Source organism: Hypanus sabinus, chromosome 8, assembly GCF_030144855.1.
Source record: "Hypanus sabinus isolate sHypSab1 chromosome 8, sHypSab1.hap1, whole genome shotgun sequence".
In the NCBI taxonomy this organism is placed as follows: domain Eukaryota; kingdom Metazoa; phylum Chordata; class Chondrichthyes; order Myliobatiformes; family Dasyatidae; genus Hypanus; species Hypanus sabinus.
In genome coordinates, this window is record NC_082713.1 from 134307013 (window position 1) to 134327223 (window position 20211).

Consider the following 20211-nt stretch of genomic DNA (forward strand, 5'->3'; position numbering starts at 1 on the left):
CGTGAAATTTGTTAACTTAGCTGCAGTTCAATGCAATACATAATAGAGAAGAAGGATCATTTAAAATAATAGTAATAAATAAATAAGTCAATCAATTACAGTATATGTATATTGAATAGATTAAAAATCATGCAAAACACAAATAATATATACAGTCGGCCCTTCTTATCCACGAGGGATTGGTTCTGGGACCCCCGCGGATACCAAAAAACGCGGATGCTCAAGTCCCTTATTTGACCTGTCTCAGTGCGGTGGTCTTTTGGACCCAGCGGAACCCTGAACTTTATTTAACCTGCCTCAGTGCGTTGGACATTAGGACCTGGCGCAGAAATAATCATGATCGCGATTGAAAATAAGGTGTAAGTAATAAAGCAATCGGAAAGAGGTTGAAATGCCATTTATCACTGGAAAAGCGTTAGGCTATAGTCGGTCAACGATCAGAACAATTTTAATGGAGCATGTGAAAGGCCCTGCCCTGATGAAAGCTACAATTATTACTAAGCAATGTAGTGGTTTAATTATTGAAATACGTATGTTTCTTACGTGTTTTATATGCGTAGAAAGGTAATATATATACTATATACTAAGAAAAACGTTTTACTAACTGACGCTAAATAATACTGGATGTACCTGTTCCGACTTCAAATCCGACTTAAAGATGGACTCAGGAATGGAACTCATTCATAACCCGGGGACTGTCTGCATTTCTAAATAATCTCTAGATTACTTATATTAGTTGTTATACTGTATTGTTTAGTTATACTGTATTGTATAGGGAATAATGACAAGAAAAAATAGTCTGTACATGCTCAAACAACGAGTGCTGGAGAGAACTTCCGGGTTTTCCCGATCCGCGGTTGGTTGAATCCGCACATGCGGAATCCGCGGATAAGGAGGGCTGACCGTATTAAAAAGGTGAGGTAGTATTCATGGGCTCAATGTCCATTTAGGAATTGGATGGCAGAAGGGAAGAAGCTGTTCCTGAGTCACTGAGTGCCTGCCTTCAGCTTTCTGTAACGTGAACATTTACCTTTTCTCTGAATGGCTTGTATAGTTCTCCTGCCATCGATGTTTAACTTGGTGGCTGTGGCTTCTTATTTTATCCTGGCCCCCTTTCTTCTGTCATGCTGCACCATGAGGGACCTTACCTCTCTGTCCTTGGACGATTGAAAGATTGTGACCATTTCTTCACATTTTGCAACCATTGCTGTTTTCAGTATTCCAACATGGGTGGGGGGACCTACAAGGAAGTCTTCTCTATACACTTTGGTGGGCCATGCCCTGAAATACCTCTCAATATAACAACACCATCCACTTCCTCTCTGAAGGCAGATCCAAAATGGACATTTAATACTTCAATAATATCCTGATAGAGTTGTACAGCGAGGAAATGTGCCCTTTCTTGCTCAAAGTCTGTGCTGACTATCAAGCACCCCATTTGCAGTAATCCTATTTTAGCTCCCCCTTAGCTTCACCCAAATTCAGTCATTCACATACACATTAATGAAGGGCAATTCACAGCAGCTAATTGGCCTACCAGCCCACATGCCTTTGGGATGTGGGAGAAAACCGGAGCATCTGGGGCAAACCCCACACAGTCACAGAGAAAGACAGAGGTATATTTAATCTCATGAGGGGCAGAGGCACGGTGAAAGCACATCGCCTTTTTCCCAGGGAGAGGGCGCTAAAATCGAGGGCATCAGTTCAGAATCAGAGGCCAGAAATTTAAAAGGGTCGTCAGGGGCAACTTCTTCACAGGGTGCGATGTGCGTTTGAAATGAGCTGTCAGAAATAATGGCTCAGGCAGGCATATTGGTAGCATTCAAAAGCCATCTAGATAAGTACAGGGGCAGGAGAGGTTTAGAGGGCGGGTGGGGCTAGCTCACTAGGTAACACAGGCTGCACTGGACCAGATGTGCCGAAGGGCTTGCTTCCCTGCTGTATGACTCTGTAGAAGCAAGCAGACTCCACACGGACAGTGCCGATGGGCAGGATTAAACTTGGACCAGTGGAGCCATGAGGTAGCAACTCTACCAGCTGTGCCTGGGTATCGTCTTCCTCAACAAAATGTATGTTTCTATTTGGCTCGCTATTCGGTCTAAAAGCATTTCAGTGTCAAAGGAGTGTCTAATAATCAGGAGGTGATATCGAAACTATGAAATGATATTTAGCAAGTTTGTCAATCAAAGAATTCGACCATCCAGGTCGCGGAGGATATAGGAGTAGGAGTTGGGCCTCTTTGTCTCTGAAGCCTGTCCTGCCATTCAGTCTGATTTGCACCATTCCTCTTCTCCAGTTCCCCATAGAAAAGTCACCTTCTTCTTCTTTAAGTGCAATCCCTTACCCATTATCTGTTGGGGGCATAATGTTGTAACTGAAATTCCCCCTCCGACATGTGCAGACACTTGGAGAAATGAGTTTACAGAGAATATTCAGATTCAGATTTATTTATTTAGCACATGTACATTGAAACATCCAGTGAAATGTGTTGCTTGCATTAACAACCAGCACAGTGTGCTGGGGGCAGCCTGCAAATTTTGCCACACATTATGGTGCCAACATAGCACGCCCACATGTTCAGCACAACGGCAGCAACAAAACAACACCCTTTTTTCCCTTCCAGTCACACCCCACCCCCACTCACTCACAGAGAGGTCTCCAACCCCAGGCAAGTCACCTCTGAGCCTCCAGCCTCCAGTAGCTGGCACGAACTTGCAGACCCCAGGGCCTCACTCATTGGGTCTCAACATCCAGACTTGCTGTCTTCGGCCTGTGACTGATGCCCATTTGAAGCAGGTGGCAGCCTCCAACTGCAGCACTGAGGTGTTGAGGATGTCGGTAACTGATCCAGCCAGTTGGTCAGCACGGGATTTCAATACCCGGCCCAGTACACCTCCCCTCCTGCATCCAACATGTTGAAGCAATCACGAAGAAGGCGCACTAAGAGTGAAACTACATTAGGACTCTGAGGAAATTTGGCCTGGCACTAAAGATTCTAGCAAGTTTCTATAGATGTATAGTGGAGGGCACTAGGCTGGTTGCATTACAACCTGCTGTGCGGGATCGAAAGAGGCTGCAGAGGGGTTTGGACTCAGCTAGCACCATCATGGGCACAAGTATCCATCCGCACCTTTGAGGGCATCTTGAGGTGTCTCAAGAAGGAGGGATCTATCACTAAGGACCACACTATCCAGAATATGCCCTTTTCTCATTACTACCTTTGGGTAGGAGATGCAGGATTCTAAAGACTCACACTCAATGTTTTAGGAGTAGCTCTTCCCGTCCATAATCATATTGCAGAGTGGTTCATGAACACTACCTCATTGTTCTCCTTTTGTACCATTATTGTAACTTACAGTAACCTTTATGTCTTGCACTTTACTGCTGCCACAGAACACTAGATTTTACCACATATATCACTGATAATAGACCTGATTGTCAATGAATGTAAAGTATATATTTTATTCCATTTGTTAAGTTTGGCAGTGAACCGTTTATCACCATATAGGATTGAGAAGGGAATTTAGACTTCAGTTTATCTATAGAATGCCAAATGCCAGATAACAGAGCAAAATAGCATGAATAATGGTTGTTTATTTTCCAAAACCGTTGCAGCTGGGAGCGTACCTGAAAATCCACAACATTCACGCAAAGCTGACAGCAGCCAGCGCCGAGAAACAGAATGAGAGTCTGGACGGAGGGCCAGAGATGGAATTCCACCTTCATGGGGGCACGTCATACGGACGAGGGATAGTGGTGTTGCCAGCAGACTGCAGTGACACTCAGAGGCTGAAGCAGTAAGTTACACGGCAGGTTGACAGGTGAAAAATGTGAAGCTCCTCAGCATTCCTTGTCCCACCGGTAACGGGAGTGGGTTGGAATGTTTCGTTAACCAGTCTTGCAGAGGGAGAGCAGTTGGCCCCTTTGTGCCTGGTGCTGTTTTTTTGAAAGTTATTGTGCTGGGCCAATAACACAGAGGTCAGAGGATCCAAACCACACTCTGCCATTTGTGAAAACAAGAGACTGCAGATGCTGGGACCTAAAGGAACACACTAAATTGTGGAGTAACACAATGGGACAGGCAGCATCTATAGAGGGAAATAAAGAGTAGGTATCTCAACCCAAGATGTCGACTGTTCATTCCTCTCCGTAGATGCTGCTTGACCTGCTGAGTTTCTACAGCTTTGTGTGTGTTACTCTGCTGTTTGTGTTACTCTTGTCTCCCTTTCAGCTATCTGTTCAGTTCCTTTGTGTAGACCACTACTGACTCAGATTCCTTCATGCAATCCATACCATTGCAACTTGGTGCCTTTAAACAAAGCCTCATCTCCCTCTGATCTTTATCCCGTCAGGTAAAGTTGGTGCCTTCTGCTTTTATGACAAATAACCTATTGGCTGCTAGAAGGCAGGAAACGGGTAGGAGTTTCTCCCAGCCTACCAGTCATGTGATCCTTTACAGTGCATATGATTATTGTTACATCAGCCCTGAGCTACTCTATCATGTCGCACTGGGTGTGAGAGATTGCATGATTTGAAAATGTACCCCCTACATTGAGCATCTCTGGCCATTGAGGACTTGGTATAGTCCATTATGTGTCTCCTTCCAGTATCAGTCCTCCTCTGAGAAAGCGCCAGCACTGCCTGGATTGCTGCTGTTTGCACAAATGGGTAAATCAGTTTATTATTGTCACGTGGACTGAGCTACAGAGAAAACCTTTGCTTTGCATGTCCTCTATACTGATCATTTCACTGCGATGCGCACTCAGGTGGTAACAGTGGAGAATGAAGTGTAACAGTTACAGAGAAAGTGCAATGCAGGCTGACAATGAGTCACAAGGTTGACTGTGATGATAAGATTTCATTTGTAACATACCATTCAGTAATCTTATGGCAGCAGGATAGGAGTTGTCCTTCAGCCTGTTGGTCTGTGCTTTCAGGATTTTGTCCCTACTGCCCGATGGGAGTGGGCAAAGTAGAGAACGTCCAGGATGGCTGTGGTCTTTGATTATCTTGGCTGCTTTATTGAAGCAGCAAGAAGTGTAAACCATTCAATAATCTTGTAACAGTGGGATAGAAGTTGTTCTTGAGCGTACGTGCTTCAGGCTTGGTACCTTCTGCAGGATGGGAGGGGAAAGAATGGAGAATTTCTTTGTGGGGATTATCTTTGATAATGCTGGCTGCTTTATCAAGGAGGCAAAAAGTGTCCATGGAGTGGAGCCTGGTTTCTGTGCTGAGTTACAGCTCTGTTGATTCTTGCAGTCACGAGCAGAGCAGTAATCGTACCAAGCCACGATTCATCCTGGTAGGATGCTTTCTATGGTGCATCGATAAGAAATGGTGAGAGTCAAAGGGGACATGCTGAAGCTGTAGAGGTGCTGGTGCACTCTCTTGGCCATGGCATCTGTGTGGTTAAAACAAACCCAAGTGTCCTCAGTTAATGATCTTATTTAACAATAAAATAATAACTGCATAGATTCACAGAGCCATGCAATACTCCATCCACTACCCATTCCAGCCATCAAACACCTGTCATACTCTACATTATGCTGGTAATGTAGCAAACTTCTCAAGGAAATCAAAAGAATGAATTGTTTAGGTCTGTTGACTGTCATCACTAATGAATTGGTCTCTGAAAACGTGAGCTCGTTCCTCAGTCACACTTGTTTACTTGTGCACAAGAACAGCCTGGCCCTTGCCACTGGGCTGGTCTAAAGTTTAAACTAAGAAATGTCATGTTTATACAAAACATGCCTGGTTGGCTACAGATATTGACCGATAGGTAACCTTGTGGGTGTTCAAATTCTTTATTTGTGAAATGAATTACTTATTACACTGTGGTGATACAGATGTTACTAGCCAATGGAATCTATGCATTAAAAGCCAATAATACTTATTGTCCAATAGTAAGCGTCACCCAAGAACCCTTTGTTTGATTTGTGCCTTGGTATGTCAAATAGCAAAGGGGGCTATTCTCTTCAAAGACCTTTCTTACCTGAATTGACTACACACTATTTGTAAAATATCTTTGCCCTGACATTAGCTTAACCCTTACCTTGCCACAACTTCCTTATGTCCAACAGGCTCAATTTTATGGTGTGGGTTAAGAATGACAGATGGGGGGGTTTAGGGAAAGAGTTGATAAATCAGTTAATTATTCTGACGTATACCGAGATACAGTGAAAATCTTAGTTTTGCATCAATACAGATCATTTCATGATCTCATCATGTACATCCCTCATACGTGATGTCATCATGTACCACCAGCATCGATGAATCCATGTAGTATGTGGGAAAAGCAATTCCAGTTTAGATTTAGAGCTTGACCATGAGTAATGAGAACAGTAAGAGAAATGGCTGAGACTGGGAGTGTGCAACAATGTCAGTGGATTGTGAGGCTAGTGAAGGCTACAGAGATAGGAACGAGTGTGGCATTAGAGTGATTCAAATACAGGGAAATGCAGTTTAGCTGTGAGGGCAATCAACCTGACCACTACCATAATATATTTTCAGTTGAACAGTTGTCTAACACTAGGTTAATGATGTACCCATCGCACTAAGGACTCATTGTGCCACCAACAAGAAGGCTAACGTAAGAGTTTAATTCTGTGGTGTCAACAAGGTACAAACTGCCGAAGATGGTTCGGGACAATTCTTCGTTCCTCAAAGCTGTTGTTGGGTAAACACAAAACAGGGCAAGAAATCACAGAAGTGGTGATAGTGATCATCTTATCCTTTTCCACCTCCAGCCAGACTTCAACCCCCAAATAGAAATTTCCCAAACCACATACTGTCACGGTCACTTTTGTCTTGTCATCCATCACTTCCTATGCCACAATGTTCCACTTTTTGATTCTACCTTTGAATCCGTGGTCCCTATGTAAATCACCACTCTTACATACTGGTCACTGCCCTGGTACTTAACCGTTATCTCTGGGGACAGTGACTTGAATGGACTTGGCTAACAGCTGGTTCTGATGTGCAGTCAGACTTGGCTGGAATGTAAAGGGACATACGTCTTCTCTTATCTGATTCTCTAGTGCAAACTGTTTTCACGTTGGTCTTTCCTCTCTGCCACTTCTGAGCAGAGAGTTCACTTAAAAAGCCCTTCACAATTGCTGCAGGGTGACAAGTTCTTCTTTAACAATCCCACCTCCACCAATAACTACAAGAAGCTCATGATTGGTATAGTTACTGAGACTGAGCCTATGTGGCCAGCTGCTCCTCCTCCCACTACCCCACCAGCCAAACTTCCCTGTAAAGTTCCTCTTGCCCATGCTGTGAATTTTGCTTCTGTTTCTAACTTCTGTCACATCTCAACTCGCACTCCATCCATTCAGATAAACCACTTCTTCCCTTGATCCTGATCCCAATGAATGTTACCTCCTGTCCACCCATGCTAGTTGATATTTTAATCATTCTCTTTTTTAAAATGTGATTTAATGTTCCTTTCAATTCTTCATCAACAATTCTTCCTCAAGAAAACAACTGTTGGCTGCTCTGTCATTGTAATTCCTTTAAACTCATGTCCGTCCTCTAAGTTATTGAACTTGGTAACAAAGTGCAGAATATACACAGGACCTTCAACCCACGATGTCTATGTCAAATATAATGTCAAATTAAACTAAATTTCTTCTGCCTGTACATGGTCTATCCCTCCATTCCCTTCATATGTATATGTACCTAAAAGTCTCTTCAATGCCACTATCATATCTGGCTCCACCACTACCCATTGTAACCCTTTCTAAGCACCTACCGCTCTCAGTGTAAAAATAATATATTCCCTGTACTTTTCCTTTAAATGTTCTCCTTCTCACCTTCTGCATGCCCTCTAGTACATGACATTTTTACCCTAGGAAAGAGATACTGAATGTCTCACTATCTCTGTCTCTCATTTTGTAAACTTCTATCAGGTGCTCCAGAGAAAGCAGCCTGAGTTTGTCCAGCCGCCCTTGTATCTCATACCCTCTAGTCCAGGTAACATCCTGGTTATTCCTTCCAAAGCCTCCATATTCTTCAAAGCAGTGCCTATCTTTCTCAGAATTCTGTTGATTTGTCTGACTGATTTACTGAAATAGTCTCATCAAAGCTAGAATAACCTCTCATGTCATTGTGACTTGTCTACAATCTCCCTCTGGCATGTTGTGGCTCACTAGCCTCTTAGCCAAGGGTTCCCAACCTTATTTATGCCATGGACCAACAAGACACCATGAACCATGTTGGGAACCCCTTGCTGTAAGCCCTTTTCCAATGGTGTCCCTTATTTTAGTTCTAGACACGAGTTCCACCAACAGTGGCTTCTCTGGTATCCATTCTTTCTCCCTACCAGCAACCCGTCCAATGTGCAGCCTCATCCAAAAATTATGGTCTCATTTTCCACATAAACACTAACACCATCCAGCTCTCTCTCAACCAACATCACCTTTGTCTTTATTCAGTTTTATTCATTGTTAGACTTCCAGAATCCTTGTGATTGTCATCAATTTGCATTAAGATAATCATTGTCTTAATTGACCTAACTTATTTTTGTCATATTTAGTTTTTTATTTGCTTTGTGGAATATGTTTGAAGTTATTGATTTTCTTTCAGATCTTTAGAGTCAGCACTTCCTTCAAATCAGGATAGCATGGGAGAACTTGCGCAGATGGAAATACTGAACAGTTCAAGTGGGCCTTCAGGTAAGCGGTTGACCCTATTGTGTACCTCCATGGACTTTCAGACTTTGCAGGCTTGTATTGTGAAAGGCCCAGGATATTGATAAATCAGCAAAACAAAAAATACAAGCTTTGTGGATTGTCCTCCATATGTTCTCTGGTATAGAGCCAGGAACTGTAGATCGGTAGTGGCTTTGATAGTTCTGACCTCATGTCTAACACTGCAGTGCTCAAAATAAGATCTGGCCAGAGAGCATGAATGGAATGCTTTAATACTTGAGGGTATTCATTAATGCATTAGGCTGAGGAAAATTACAGTAATCTGTGGCCAATCTACGGGTCAGTGTTGGAATTTAACATTCACATGTGCAAATGATTCTAAGTACACTTTCCCATTCTGTTCCTATTTCTACTTCCTTCCTTCGTCTACCTCAGTGTGATCTTCAGGTTCTGCACCCTGAAAGTGAATTCCACATCCTCATATTTCAGCAAAGAAAAAGGTTTAACCTGCCCAATTTTGTAAATCAAGTGTAATTTTGCACAAAACTTACAGAAATGGACTTTTTCCAATCACATTTTTATTTTAATACATGCAAGATGCTGGAAGAACTCAGCAGACCATGCAGCATCTCTGGAAAAGAGTAAACAGTCAATGTTTTGGGCTGAGACCCTTCATCAGGACCGACATTGCTAATTTCCCTAAGATCGGAATTGTCCAAACCCAAAAAAATATTGTTTTTTTTAAAAACATCCCTAATTACATTTTCACAAATCAGTCAGTGTCCCCATTGGATCAAGATGGACTTTCCGAAAACTCAGAATCCTCCCTATGGTATTAATTCTACTTCTGAACATCATACTTCAATAATATACCTTAACGTGGGTGCCTCTTTCGCATTCGTTTGAGGTAAAAGCCAGAACTCTACTGGAATTTTCTGGACTCAACACCCCAAGGTAATGTTGTTGATATCTCAAGTATGGCCTCAGTGCTCAGTTCATCACTTCTGGACGGTGATTCCAATTTATTTCTTCTATTTTTGACTCCAGAAAATTGACAGTCAAGCTCTTTACAATGGACACTGTTGTTAAAGGTTTGTCACAGTTGTTGTGTGACTGTGCCCTTCCTATTGAGTGTGAGAGACCCCACCAAGAATTTTCCTGAAATAGAAGAAAAGAATGTTGGAGTTGGAGAGCAGGAGGAACACATTCTATCCTGCTTCATGTGGAACCTTATGCCATTTACCTGGTTGTAAACACAAGGCTGCTGTCAGTCCATGAACTGAAGCTGATATACCAGAGAATCAGTTTGATGGTACAGCTTCGACCATAAGATATAGGAGTAGAATTAGCCCATCTGGCCCATTGAGTCAGCTCAGCTCCCAGATACTCTTGGACACAGATGAGAGGAACCGCAGAGTGTGGAGAGTTTACACAGTTCTGCTAATGATACAATGCTCGGCACTCAGATTGCGAGGGCAACTGGGCTGAGGGAATGGAGATTAGGTGTGGAGACAGGAGACTGCTGCCCATTGGGCTATCAGTGCTGGTGGGTGGAGAGGGCTCACGTTCCAGAGAACAGTTGAAATCTTTGCCATGTGAAAGTCGGCAGATGATTCTACTTAGCTGCTTTACAGCCACATTTACTGGGCATTTGCTTAAGAGATACCAGGGTGTGTTTGTGAAATAGTCTTCATCCTGCTTCCCGGGTTCACTAGATACAAAGTGACCTCAGGAGAAGATCAACTCAGCCATCTGTTTGGTTCTCTTTTACCTGTCTAACTGTGTAGCCAGAGCTTTCTATCTATGCATTATTATTACCACCTGTTTTGAGTTGACAGAAACCTTTACTATTTTGAAATCAAACTCTAGTGGCCCCTGAGGGCATCTGCACTGACAGTTCTGTCATTATTTACAAAGAGAGCGATAAAGTGCTGCAGTCACAATCTGTTCGCTGATGAAGATGGTGGGTGGGAAGTCAGGATAAGCAGGGCTATCGGATCAGAAGCAATGGGGGTGATTTTTAAGAGACAGCAGACCTCTGTATCTGTATTGAAGCTGATGCTTGCAAATTGGTTTTCAAAGGACATATTTTAAATCAGTGACTCAGGGTTCCAGGTGGAGATGAGAGCTCATGTGTATTTGTGAAGTTAAATTACTTTTGTGCTTCTGAACAGCGCTGCTCTCCTTGCCAGCTCGCCTTTATTTAATTTGGATGATAAAGGATGTACCTCGAGTAGCCCAGTAATTAAATGCCGTTTGAAAGCCAATATCTGCTCTCCATAAATCAGGATATTTTCCGGCACAGAAACATGCCACTCCCTCGTTGCATAGTGTGCATCTGAAAAGCTGAAGGGAGCAAGGAACATGCTTGTGACAAAAGTGTCAGGTAATGCCAGCATCTAACAAGATTAAGCTTTCACCCTCTGACATTCAATAACATTGCCAATACTGAGGCCCTCGCTATTAATAGCCTGGCGGTTATTTTTGTGAGAAACTGAACCGGAGCAGCCAAGTGCACAATGTGTCTGTAACAACAAGTTAGAGACAAGGAATCTTATGTCGAGTACTGAGTCTGGTAGCTCCTGAAGTCTGGCCGCCAGCCACAAGCCTCAGTCAGGATTGTGTTGGAGTATTCTCGATACCTGGATGAGTGCAGCGTCAACACCATACAGGACAGAGCAGCCCTCCTGGTAGGCACCTCATCCACAGCCGTTCACTCCCTTTAACGTAAGACCTTAAGAAGTAGGAGCAGAATTAGGCCATTCAGCCCCTAGAGTTTGCTTCGTCATTTATCACGGCTGATCCGTCATCCCTCTCATCCCTTCTTCCCGTAGCATTTGGCCCCTTGATTAATCAAGAACTTATCAACCTCTGCCTTAAATCTACCCAGTGGCTTGGTGTGCACATTTGTCTGGGGCAATGAATTCCACAGATTCATCGCACTGGCAAAAAAAATCTTCTCAGCTCTGAATGGGCATCTCTCAATTCTGAGGCTGTGCGCTTTGGTCTTAGTCACCCTCACTGTTAGAAACATTCTCTCTCTCTCCCCCCCCCCCCTCCCCATTCAGTCTATCTAGACCTTTCAATATTCAATAGGTTTCAATGAAATCTCCCCTCATTCTTCTGAACCCACTGAGCACAGGCCCAGAGCCATCAAAAACTCTCCATGTGTTTACCCTGTCACTCCTGGGATCATTCCCATGAACCTTCTATGGATCCTCTCCAATGCCAACATATCTTTTCTTAGATAAAGAGCTCAAAACTGCTTAAAATTTTTGTTTCTCTGCCTCTCTGCCTTCTTAAAATATGGAATGACATATGTAACTTTTCAGTCCTCAGGAACCATTCCAGAATCTAGTGATCCTTGAAAGTTTACTACCAATGAGTCTACAGTCTCTTCAGGTACCTCTGTCCAGAAAATGGTGCTGGAGTGGTAGTAATGGGGGACAAAGAAATGATGGAAAAACTTAATTAGTATTTTGTGTCAATCCTCACTGTGGCAGACTCCACAGTATATTAGAAATTTGAGAGTATCGGGGCAGAAGTGAGTGTAGTTTTTATTTCTAAGGAAGTGTTTGGGAAGCAGAAAGGTCTGAAGGTAGGTAAATCATCTGAACCAGATAGAATGCACCCCAGGGTTCTGAAAGAGCTGGCTGAAGATACTGTGGAGGCATTAGTAGTGATATTTCAGGAATCTCTAGATTCTGAAATATGTTCAGAGGACTGGAAAATTGCAAATGTCACTTCACTTTTTAGGGAGGGAGAGAGGAAAAGAAAAGAAATCCTAGGTCAGTTAGACTGACTTCAATGATTGGGAGTATCTTGGAATCCATTATTAAAGATGAGGTTTTGGGGTACTTTGAAGAGCTGATAAAATAGGCCAAAATCGGCATAGTTTCCCAGAGGGGAAATCTTGCCTGACAAATGTGTTGGAATTCTTTGAGCAAATAACAGGCAGGACAGACAAAGGAGAGTCAGTGTATGTTATTTACTTGGATTTTCAGAAAGCCTTTGGCAAGGTGCCACGCATGAGGCTGCTTAACAAGGTAAGAGGCCGTGGTATTACAGGAACAATACTAGCATGGATAAAAGTTTGGCTGACTGGCAGGAGGCAGGGAATGGCTGACAGTTGGTGACTAGTGGTGATCTGCAGGGGTCAGTGTTGGGACGGTTTTTTTTCATATTATATGTCAATGACTTGGATGACAGAATTAACAGCTTTTTGGCCAAGTTTGTAAATGATAGGAAGATATGTAGAAGGACAGGTGGTGCTGAGGAAGCAGTGAGCCTGCAGAAGGATTTAGACAGACTAGGGAAATGGGCAAAGAAATGGCAGCTGGAGTATGGTGTTGCAAAGCGTATGGTCATGCACTTTGGTAGAAGGAATAAAAGCATAGACCGTATTCTAAACGTGAAGAAAATTCAGAAACCAAAGGTGCAAAGGTACTTGGGAGACCTCATGCAGGATTCCCTGCAGGTTAACATGCAGGTTGAGTCGCTGGTAAAGAAGGCCAATGCAATGTTAGCATTCATTTCTTTAGGACCAGAATAGAAAAGCAAATGTATAATGTTGAGGCTTTGTTAGGCATTGGTGAGACCTCAGTTGAAGCACTGTGAGCATTTTTAGAAACGTAGAAAACCTACAGCACAATATAGGCCCACGATGCTGTGCTGAACATGTACTTACTTTAGAATTTACCCAGTGTTACCCATAGCCCTCTATTTCTCTAAGCTCCATGTACCTATCCAGTGTCTCTAAAAAGACCCTATCGTGTTCACCTCCACCACTGTTACCAGCAGTCGATTCCAAGCACTCACCACTCTCTGTGTAAAAAAACTTAACCCTGACATCCCCTCTGTACCTACTCTGAAGCACCTTAAAACTGCCCTCTTGTGTTAACCATTTCAGCCCTGGGAAAAAGTGTCTGACTATCCACACGATCAATGCCACTCATCATCTTATATACATCATCTTCTATGCCCCTTATCTAAGAAAAGATGCACTAGCATTGGAGAGGGTCCAGAGGAGGTTCATGGGAATGAAAAGTTAACGAATGAGGAGTATTTTATGGCTCCGTGCCGGTACTCACAGGAGTTTAAAAGGGTAAGGGGAGGATCTCAGAATCAGAATCAGGTTTAATATTGTGAAATTCATTGTTTAGCAGCAGCAGCAGTGGATTGCAATACATAATAATAAAAAACTATAAATTACAACAAGAAGTACAGGTTCTAAAAAATAAATAAATAGTGGAAAAAAAGAGGGGAAAAATAAAGGAAGAAGTGTTCATGGGTTCTTTGTCCATTCAGAAATCTGATGGCAGAGAGGAATCAGCTGTTCCTGAACTGTTCTGTTTGTCTTCAGGCTCCTGTACCTCCTCTTTGATGGTAGCAATGAGAAGAGGCGTGTTCTGGGCAATGAGGGTTCTCAATGATGGATTCTGCCTTTTTGAGGCATTGCCTCAAAACTCATTGAAACCTATCAAATATTGAAAGGCCTAGATATAGTGGATTGGGAAAGGATGTTTGCTATAGTGGGGAGTCAAGGACCAGAGGAAGCAGCTTCAGAATAGAGGTGAGGAGGAATCTCTTTACCCAGAGGGTGGTGAATCTGCAAAATTCATTGCTGCAGATGATTGTGGATGCAAAGTCATTGAATATATTTAAAGTGGGGGTTGATAGATTCTTGAGTAGTAAGAGTTTCAGAGGTCACGGAGAATGGGGTTGAGTGGGATAATAAATCATCCATGATGCAGTGATTGGCCAGTTGGCCTAATTCTGCTCATTTGTTTTATGGTCTTATGGTCATTCATTAATTGGTATATTAATGAAACTTTGTTGTTTACAGCATGTCAAGAATTCTCACCAGATTGCATAGATCGATGTCATCAGGAATCTGCTACAGGTTGGTATTAACAGGTGCCGTGTGCAAACTGAATTTGTTCTTGGCCCTTTCACAGGACATCCTATATTCAAACTGTAGTTGTTCTCTTGACCTATGGTGACATTGTCGTCGACGTCAATCATGACAAAGTAGCTAGCATTCTCTGTTCTGCATCAAGAGTTTTAGAGGTGAAACATAATGTGGTTATGGGACCGTTTGAAAAGGTAACCTCACGATAAGGTCAATTGGATTGGAAGCACCGCCTGTGACTCCAAAGCCTTTCGGAGCCTCAGTTCTGTCACTGTAATCATACGTTTTCTCGTTGCTGGACTGTTTAGGGAGTGGGGTGTAGCATCCCTACTCACCTGTTCAGAGAGTGGAGGGAGTGATAGGTGGTGCAGCATTTCACTGAGCCTGATGAATTCAAAGAATACCTCGGCTTATTCAGACATTCGTACTGAAAGGGGAAGGTGCAGAAATGCTTTACAAGAATCACAAAGATTTCTTATCCTTTTGAGGCTCTTAATGCTCTCTCTGTTTCTGCTTAACTGATGTTCATGTTGAATTTCCATATTTCCTTACAATATAGAATGAGGCTGTTTCAGTCCTTTGGGTAAATGCCAACTCACAGGTCAATCCCATTCCCCCAATTAATTTTCCTTACAATCGGTTCTCCCATATTCCCATAAGTTCCCCCCAGATTCTCCCACTCACTATATTGTAAGGCACTTTACAGTGATGAATTAACCTACCAAGCTGCATGTCCTATGGTACGTAGGAGGAAATGAGATACCCAGGGGAAGTTCTCATTGTCACAGGGAGAATGTGCATACTGCACACAGCACCAGAAGTGAGAATTAAACCCTGGTCTCTGGAGCTGTTGTTCCAGCTATACCACTGGAAAAATTTTCACTCCCCTCTAGTAGTTTTACTGTCTGATTTCACCATTGTACTTACTCAATCTACATTTTCAAAATCTCTGTGTTACAGTGCTCACAGCTCATCAGCACATCAGCACAACCTCACTAAGAGAAGTTTTGGACAAAGCAGCTCCCTGCAAACATCGCATTAGAGCTAAGCTCGTGAATTACGAACCCAGAGCTCTCTACCAGTCAGTGAAACTGTATTGTCCCAAGTGTCGTACACTGTAAGTACTAACAGCTGCATGCATACAGTGAAATGTAATGGATTGCTATGGGTATGGTGATATCTTTGCTTTAGCGTAGGTAAATAAAGCAAGAGTCCTAATCCTTCGTTGAACCAGAAGTATTTCCGATATAATAAGCATTTTTGAGGCCTCATCTGGAGTTTTGTGCACAATATTATTTCCTTATTTCAGGAAGGATGTAAATGAGTTAGAAACAAAGTTGTAACCATTGAAATTTCAAAGAATGAGAGGTAACTTTATTAAAGCAAAGAAGGTCTGAAGAGATCTTGACATGGTCAATATTGAGAAGATTGTGTGTATCCATAGTATAGCCTTACCTACAGCTTTCTGCTCTTGATCAGTTGCCATATCTAACTATTATTGTGATGTTTGGAAATAGAGTGGATTCCAGTTAATTGGGCACTGGTTAATCGAGAAGCCACTTATTTGGGACAATTGTTAAAGAACAAATCAAATCGAGAAACTAGCTGGGATTCCCTTTGTTTATCTGGGACACTATGCCACTTAATTGTGACGGGCAACTGTTGCTGAACTAGCGTCAGTCACATTCGCTCATGTGGCCTTTAGACACTACATTGTGCTTATAGTGAACAGTTTTTAAATAACATTTGTTGCATGTGTTTGTTCAAAACCAGTGTTTTTTCACTAATAGTTTGCAAGAAACAAGCAGCAGGACAATTTAGAACAGTTCTGCTCATTGTGGTTTCAGCCATTCAGGCCTTCAGATATTACATTCCTCTTATATTTTATATACTTGAAAAAGCTTTATCCATCTATCTTGATTTTGTTTGCTAGCTTGCTTTTATATTTCATATTTTCCCTCCTAGTGATTTGTTTAGTTGCTTTCTGCTCCTCGCTAATTTTTGCTTTGCTGTGTGTCTTCTCTTTTGCTTTTACCTTAGCTTTGACTTCTCCTGTCAGCCATGGTTATACTATTTTGCTTTTTGAGTATTTCTTCATTTTTGGCATACCATCCTGTACCTTCCTCATTTTTCCCAGAAACTCACGCTATTGCTTCTCTGCTGACATCCCTGCCAGCATCTCCTTCCAGATTACTTTGGCCAACTTCTTTCTCTCACCACTGTAATTTCCTATATTCCACTGAAATACTGCTGCATCAGACTTTACTTTCTCCCTATCAAATTTCAAGTTGAACTCAATCATATTATGATCACTTTCTCCTAAGGATTCCTTTACCTTAAGCTCCCTAATCACCTCTGGTTCATTACATAAATCCCAATCCAGTATAGAGTGGGTTCCATCACCTCTTGCCCCTCTGATCCTCAACACAGGTGCCCCTCAGAGCTGTGTCCCAAGCCCCCTCCTTTACTCTCTGTATACCCTTGACTAAGACACCACCCACAGCTCCAATCTGCTAATTAAATTTGCTGATGACACTACACTGATTGGCCTAATCTCAAATAATAATAAGGCAGTCTACAGGGAAGTCATCACCCTGACACAGTGGTGTCAAGAAAGCAATGTTGCAAAAACAAAGGAGCTGGTTGTGGCCTGCAGAAGGAATGGAGGCAGGCTAACCCCTATAGGTAGCAATGGATCTGGGGTTCAGTGGGTGAACAGCTTTAAGTTCCTCAGCATAAACATCACTGAGGATCTCATGTGGCCTGTACATACCGGCTGTGTAGTGAGAAAGGCACAACAGCACCTTTGTCACCTCAGACAGCTGAAGAAGTTTGGCAGGGGCCCCCAAATTCTAAGAACTTTCTACAGGGGTACAATTGAGAGCATCCTGACTGGCTGCATCACTGCCTGGGATGGGAACTGTACCTCCCTCAATTGCAGGACTCTGCAGAGAGCAGTGCGGACAGCCCAGTGCATCTGTAGATGTGAACTTCCCACTATTCAGGACATTTACAAAGACAGGTGTGTAGAACGGGCCTGAAGGATCACTGGGGACCCGAGTCACTCCAACCACAAACTGTTCCAGCTGCTACCATCTGGGAAACAGTACCTCAGCATAAAAGTCAGGACCAACAGGCTCCAGGACAGCTTCTTCCACCAGGCCATCAGACTGAATAATTCATGCTGACGCAACTGTATTTCTGTTATGTTATATTGACTATCCTGTTGTTCATAATATTTATTATAAATTGCACATAGCACATTTAGAAAGAGATGTAATGTGAAGATTTTTACTCCTCGTGTATATGAAGGATGTAAGTAATAAAGTCAAGTTAATTCAATTCAAGCTGATCCCCGAGTGGGCTCAACAACAAACTGCTCTAAAAAGCCATTTGTAGGCATTCAATAAAGTCACTCTCTTGAGATCCATTACCAACATGATTTTCCCAAACGACCTGCATGTTAAAATGTCCCATGATTATCATTACATTGCCCTTTTGACACAGCTTTTCTATTTCCTGTTCAAATCTGCAGTCCACATCCCAGCTACTGTTGGGAGGAGGCCTGTATCTAACTGCCATCAGCCTCCTTTTACCCTCACAGTTTCTTAACTCAACCCACAAGGATTCAACATCTTCTATTTCACATCTTTCTACTGATTTGATGCCGTTCTTTTCCAGCAGAGTCACACCACCGCCAGCCCCCCCTTCCTATCCCTCCAATATAATGTGTAACCTTGGACACTCAGCTCCCAACTACAAGCATCCTTCACCCATGATTCAGTGATGGCCACAACATCATACCTGACAATCTATTATACTGCAAAAAGATCATCCACCTGATATCTTACACTCTGTGCATTGAAACATAACACTGAGTACTGTATGTTAATAGCAGGAATTAATATACTAATATTAGGAACTAATACACAATTGATTAATACTGTAGTAGAATTGTTTGTGTTCTAGTGTGTTCTCTATTTCATTTTAATGAATACTTTATTTCTCAGTTACACAGTAGTTTGTCTTTATTATGCTCTTTAACTATTTCCTTGAAACTTCAGCTAATTGGGACAGCCACTTAATTGGGCCAAAATCCCCTGGTCCCGTGTGTCCCAATTAACCAGAATCCACTTTATTTGATTAATTAGTTAGTAATTAGAATCAGTTGTTTCTCGATACCATGTTATGTGGAGATCTCCAGGGCTGCAGTAATATAACTTCCAGTTCTCATTAGGATCATTGACAAAGATTAACATCTATTGCAGACCAGAAGGTAGTAGAATATTAAACATAGAAGATTCTACAGTTGCTGTAACCCATACAAAGTGCTGAAGGAACTCAGCAGGTCAGTCAGTATCTGTAGAGAGAAATAAACAGTAAATGTTTTGGGCTGAGATCATGAAGCATGGTAGTAGAATATTGATAATGCAATTGCAGAATTGTTGCTGAACATGATTGGCATGGTTTTATTTTTCCAGTAGATGAAATTAAACATACAAATAGATATGATTAGAGGGATGCTTTGCCAAAGGTTACCTTTCAAAGTATTTGGATTGTGTCAACCTCAGAGAAAATCTGAAGGAGCCGTCTCTGGAGATGGATAGATGGGAGGGGGACAGCCTTCCGTTGACTGGGATTTGCAATTGCAGCCAGGGTGTTGCAGCCCATCTATTGCAGGAGTGAAAGTGCTTCTCTGCTGAATTACAGCAAATTGGGCTGTAAAATTACAGGAAGGCTTTCTAATGCAATATCTGAGTGTTTTGAAATCCTGATGATTGATGTTTCCACATCCCTTATGAATTTAACAATTACTTAAATTAACATTTTTATCAACTCACTGGGACCCTGTTTACAGCACTTCTTATGAACTAGCAGGTGCCCCATCCCCATGCTTCTTCTAAATTCACTGGGGCTCTGTTCCCACATTCCCCTTAAACTCACTGGGACCCTTTATCCCACAATCCTTTTAAATTCTTTGGGACTCCTTAACCTGTACTCCCTTTAAATGCACTTGCTTTTATTTCCAGTGTTCTTTTTAAAAAATACAGGGGGGCAATTTCCATGTTCCCTCTAAGCTCTTTGGGATTTGTTTCCCGTAAAGTTTTTAAACTTACTGAAAGATTCTTTATATTACTGTGAAATGTTGGAGGTAGAAACATGAACTAAGAATGGGTTGGAGTATCACTGATATCGAGTAGTCCAGAAAGTCTTGCCAGTCTGCCATTGTCAAAGCCCTGAAGAAGCTGGATTATTAGATTCTTGTAGTGAATGCTTGTCCATTTTTGGAGAGTTAGAGACTACTAGTTGGAATTTAAGCACTGGAGGAGTAAGGTCACTCTCCTACAAGACAATCAGTGAGATGTCTATCCCACCTTCTGTTGTTGCATCCATCATTATAAATTTTTGGTTGCAACAGATTTGAAAGTGTTTTTATCTCTGCAGATCCTTTATTTCAGAAAAGTTCTCAGGACGCTTCCAGGTGCTGATTTCTGTTTTGAAGTGCAAAAGTACAAATATAACTGAGTCTGTTTAGAATAATTTTTCAAATATTATGACTAGCTTCTTGTAGAAATTTAATCTTTCTTTCAAGTTGATCTGGATCATATTTCAGGCATAATTGCCTTCAATTCAAAGGTTCTCCTTAGC

At 42.2% G+C, this 20211-nt stretch overlaps 1 protein-coding gene across 3 annotated transcripts in view; it reads left to right on the forward strand.

Annotated features, from left to right (window-relative positions):
- The window catches only part of pot1 (protection of telomeres 1 homolog), a 358923-nt gene that overhangs the window by 321607 nt on the left and 17105 nt on the right, over positions 1-20211 (forward strand). For all 3 annotated transcript variants that reach the window (XM_059977893.1, XM_059977894.1, XM_059977895.1), the window contains 4 exons: positions 3616-3797; positions 8587-8675; positions 14497-14553; positions 15523-15679. In XM_059977893.1, coding sequence (XP_059833876.1) covers positions 3616-3797; positions 8587-8675; positions 14497-14553; positions 15523-15679 — 485 coding nt within the window. The remainder of the gene's footprint in view (positions 1-3615; positions 3798-8586; positions 8676-14496; positions 14554-15522; positions 15680-20211) is intronic.